This window comes from Fonticula alba (assembly GCF_000388065.1).
Source record: "Fonticula alba strain ATCC 38817 unplaced genomic scaffold supercont2.25, whole genome shotgun sequence".
Taxonomy (NCBI): Eukaryota; order Rotosphaerida; family Fonticulaceae; genus Fonticula; species Fonticula alba.
Genome location: NW_009242995.1, coordinates 29,920 through 34,077, shown reverse-complemented (window position 1 = coordinate 34,077; position 4,158 = coordinate 29,920). Strand labels below are relative to the sequence as shown.

The 4,158-nt window shown below is 61.5% G+C and overlaps 2 protein-coding genes across 2 annotated transcripts in view; both read right to left on the bottom strand.

The window, feature by feature from the left end:
* H696_06183 (hypothetical protein) overlaps positions 1–687 on the bottom strand; it is a 4,235-nt gene extending 3,548 nt beyond the window's left edge. The window contains exons 1-4 of the mRNA XM_009499926.1: positions 508–687; positions 352–403; positions 245–264; positions 15–92 (exon numbers count right to left, since the gene is read on the bottom strand). Of these exons, the coding sequence (XP_009498201.1) occupies positions 15–92; positions 245–264; positions 352–397 (144 nt within the window). The 5' untranslated portion in view covers positions 398–403; positions 508–687. The remainder of the gene's footprint in view (positions 1–14; positions 93–244; positions 265–351; positions 404–507) is intronic.
* A 2,786-nt stretch (positions 688–3,473) lies between these two features.
* On the bottom strand, positions 3,474–3,925 carry H696_06182 (hypothetical protein; the record flags this gene model as incomplete). Its single annotated transcript, XM_009499925.1, has 1 exon — positions 3,474–3,925. A coding segment is annotated over one exon (391 nt), but the record flags the coding sequence as incomplete, so codon positions are not given.
* Between the last annotated feature and the right edge of the window lie 233 nt (positions 3,926–4,158).

Sequence of the window (4,158 nt, the reverse complement as noted above, 5' to 3'; positions counted from 1 at the left end):
GGTGGGAAACAAACCTTCTTGAGCTTGGCCTTCTCTTGGGCTTCCTCCTTGGTGCACTTGGCACTAAGGCGGTTCATCTGCTTCGCCGTGTACTGCATGTCGAGACAGGGAAGTGTGCCAGAGGGGGGGAGGGGGGGACAGAAGAGGGTGAGTGTCGGAAAGACGGTGTGTGCGGGGCAGGGGGGCGGGGAGGGACAGGAAGGGAGGAAGGGAGGAAGAGAGTAGAGGAATGGGGGGAACGAACGCGCAGGTTGAAAAGGTGGTCTGGGGAGGGGGAGAGAGAGATTGAGTCAGAATGGCCGTAGAGAGGGTGGGAGGGGAAAAGTCAGGATAGAAAGCGGCCAAACGCACTCTCCATTGCAGCGTTGCTGCGACCGGAGGAAAAAAGACCGAACATGGTTGCCTTGAGAAGGGGGAGCGCAAAGATGCAGGCTGGTTAGGGGCATGCTTGACCAGTGGAGAGCACGAGGGGAAAACAGGGAGGAAGACATGAGGGCGCGTCCTTACCTGAGAAGGAGGGAGGAGGGAGGGATCGGAGACAGGAAGAGAGGGGGGAACAGGAACCGAGGAGGGAGAGGCAGAAACGCTGGAAGGAGGGCGGGGAAAAGGAGGGAAAGAAGTGGGGTACCAAGCCCAGGCGGCGTGGCAAGCGGGCGGGGCGCCCAAAAAAGGAAGCCCGGGGCGAATGAGCCCGGTCCCGAGCAGCCTCCCGACACACACACACACACACACGCTTGGACCCGCGTCACCGGAGAGTGTACTCGGGAGGACAGCGGGGAACTCGGAGAGCGGGAACGCCCGGTTCCCTGCCCCCAACCCAAGGGGGACCCTCCACGATCTGTCCAATTGCCACCTTCGGAAGGGCCCGGAGCCGGAAGGACCCCCAGGGAATGGGGGACCGCGGAAATGAAGGACAACCCGGCTGGTGGCATTCCAGGGTCTCTTCGTCGAGGATGACCGCTTACCCAATGTGGAAAGCAAGGCCACCGCCCCGGCACGGAGGTCCCAGCGCGCGTGCGGAGAGCCGGTCACATCAAACAGGCGTCGGCTCTGGGCCTGAGCGCGAGCAGATGGAATGGGGTGTCATAAAGCCGAGGAAGGCATCGGCCCCTGGCATCGGCGCCGATTGGCTGTCTGAGCCAGCCCGGCGTATCTCCACCGCCTGGCAGATAGGACACAAAGGGGTCGGGGCAAACGCCGGCCAAAACGAGGCCCATCGAGTGCCACCGGACGGGCCCCGACTGCCGATGCCCTGCGCGCCCGAGGGCCTGTGTTCAAAGGAAGTCGCCCTTTGTTTGACTCGAGACCGATGGGGCACAAGCGGGCTCAGGTCCCCGAAGTAAGGAGGCGACGCGGAACGGACCGGGGCGGGATGGTAACTATATGCCAACGTTTGATACATTCCCTGGGTGCTCCCTTGATCCGGACGGCGCCTGCAAGAGAAGGACGAGGAATGGGCGGCTGTTTAATTGTAGGACTAGGAATAAATACGAAAAAACATGTAGACATACAATTTCTATTACAAGCGTGAGCACAAATATAAACAATATTATGACAACAAACCTTCTCGTTTTAGTACTTAAAAAGAGAACAATCACCAATTTTATGAATAACTCATTATGACAATGTTTGATTATATTATTACCAAAAAGTATGTAGAAACTTCCCTTGTCCCCCTGGTGCCCGGTTGTTCCGTCCCGTCGGAGACACACCCTCGGGGCACACGCGGGCTGGCTTGGTGCATTGTGCAGGATCGAAGAATGGCCAGTCAGAGGTGTCGTCCTCCTTCCGCAACATAAGTCGCAGCCTAGTGCACCGAACGGTCCCATCGCCCTCACCCTTTCCTCCCCCTTCCCTCCTCCTCCTTATGTCTTTTCTCAGTGCTTTCTTCGTCTCTCTCCACCCCTCAGCATCTCGCGACCCCCGGCGGGGTTGTTGTCTGGATCGCCTCTTTAGCACGCGGCGGTGCCCTCCCCGGAGAGTCCCTATTCTACTGAATGAAGTCTTCGGAAGGTGATCGACTCCTTCGGGCCCCCAGTCTCCTGGGTGCCTTTTGTCGCTCGCTTTAGATTGGCCGGGCCTTCGTCTTTCGTTGAACCTGCGCCCGGATCGAGATTGTGTTACTTTCCTCCTGCGAGTCCCAGGACAGCCGGGTGGATTGCGCATGCAGGGACCGAACCTGGGCCGTGGTCAACTCGGCCATCCAGCCTCCTTCTCCTCCTCCGAGTGTTGGCCACGCCGACGGGCATCGACCGGGATGGCACTCTTTCCGCGACTGGGCATTTGGCCGACCAGACCCACCCTCACCTGATGTCCATTCATGTTGGAACCCCCTTCCGAGTGACACTGGGGCTGAGGCCGGTTTTCCCCTACGAAGAGACACTCACCGCCGCCGGATCAGGAGGCAACACTAGCCATTGGTGCACTTTCCCTTGGGCGTCTGGCTGCCCCTTCTCATCTTGCTTGGCACGTTCCCCTCCCTATCCGGGAGTTCGTGGCTGGCAGGACACGAATGGCCACCGGAGGGGACAGCCCTCGTCCGCCAACATGGGTGACCGTGGCCCTGGATCGGGCGAGTTGCTTGAGCACTGCGACATCTCCCCTACACACCGCGAAACGTACCCTCCTGCGCGCTCTCATTTCACTTTGACGTGTTCCTTTCCAGGAAGGGGGATTGGCCACCGCACCGTGGTCCATCCTCCCGACATCCATGTGGGCCCCCTTCCTCTATCTTGGCAGGCCGCCCTTCCAACTATTGTGCTCGCTGCCTATGGACCTTGCCCGGGTGCTCGGTGGCCGTTTCCCAGGTGGCCCCTACTCCAAGAAGCCGCTCTCCCGGCAGGCACCTCCACACTCCACTCCTGGCACATGTGTCGCCGTCATCTCCCTGGGCGAGAGGCAATCATGGGGCCTGGCTTTGTGGCCACTTACGCCTTGGAGATCCGCTTGCCATCCGGCACGACGCTCTTCCGATCTGCCTATGGACCTTGCCCGGGTGCTCGGTGGCCGTTTCCCAGGTGGCCCCTACTCCAAGAAGCCGCTCTCCCGGCAGGCACCTCCACACTCCACTCCTGGCACATGTGTCGCCGTCATCTCCCTGGGCGAGAGGCAATCATGGGGCCTGGCTTTGTGGCCACTTACGCCTTGGAGATCCGCTTGCCATCCGGCCCTCTTGCCCTCAACCAATTGGGCCTTCTGCTTTCTCCTCAGACGGGATTTAAGCCTGTGAGGGACATCCGCGAGTTCCCTCCCGCCCGGTCGACCTTGCGCGTTGGAGTGTTCGGCTGGGCTGGCAGCCAGAGCGGGGGTAGAGCTCGTGCCCGGGGAAGTGTGGCTGGCACGCGTCCTTGGGGGGCTGTTGCCTGGCTGACGTGCACTTCAGGCTGGGACATCCGCGAGTTCCCTCCCGCCCGGTCGACCTTGCGCGTTGGAGTGTTCGGCTGGGCTGGCAGCCAGAGCGGGGGTAGAGCTCGTGCCCGGGGAAGTGTGGCTGGCACGCGTCCTTGGGGGGCTGTTGCCTGGCTGACGTGCACTTCAGGCTGTGGCAGCCCATGGTGGGAGGGTGACCATTGGCCTCACTGGCGGCCTCGTCTCCCCTCCGGGCGTCCTGGATGTGTTTTCGCATCTGGAGCATGGTTTGCAGAGGCGGACCCTGCACGGTGGCCTGCAGGCAGGTTCCAAGATGAGTGGGCTGTGTTGGGGAGGGCTCGGCAGGTGTGGCACGGTGCAATCGGGCCCGAAGGTGAGCAGGGCCCTGGTGGCCCGAGCGAGCGCCTCCCTTATCAGCATGGACCGCGACCCATGGTCAGCTGCCTGCTCCATACCACTCTGCGAGGGGTGCGAGGCAGACACAGGGCTCGCCGGCGGGTGGTTGGGGAGGGCCTGCCTTTGGATGTGGTGCCTGCCGGGCCGAAGCAGCTTCAGCCATAGGGCGTGGCGCCGAGGCCCGAAGGAGGGGGCGGGAGGGGTCAAGATCTCGATGACGCCCCGATCCGACCACAATCCCTTGAATAGATGCGGCCCCCCCCCCTCCTCCCGGGCAACCAGACATCAGGTTCCCGCTCCGGGTGCATTGAACAAAAAGGAAGAAAAATTGTCTCGATCGGGTTGACGGAGGTATTGTGGATGCTCTCGATGGTCGAGAGGGCGGCCGTTGAA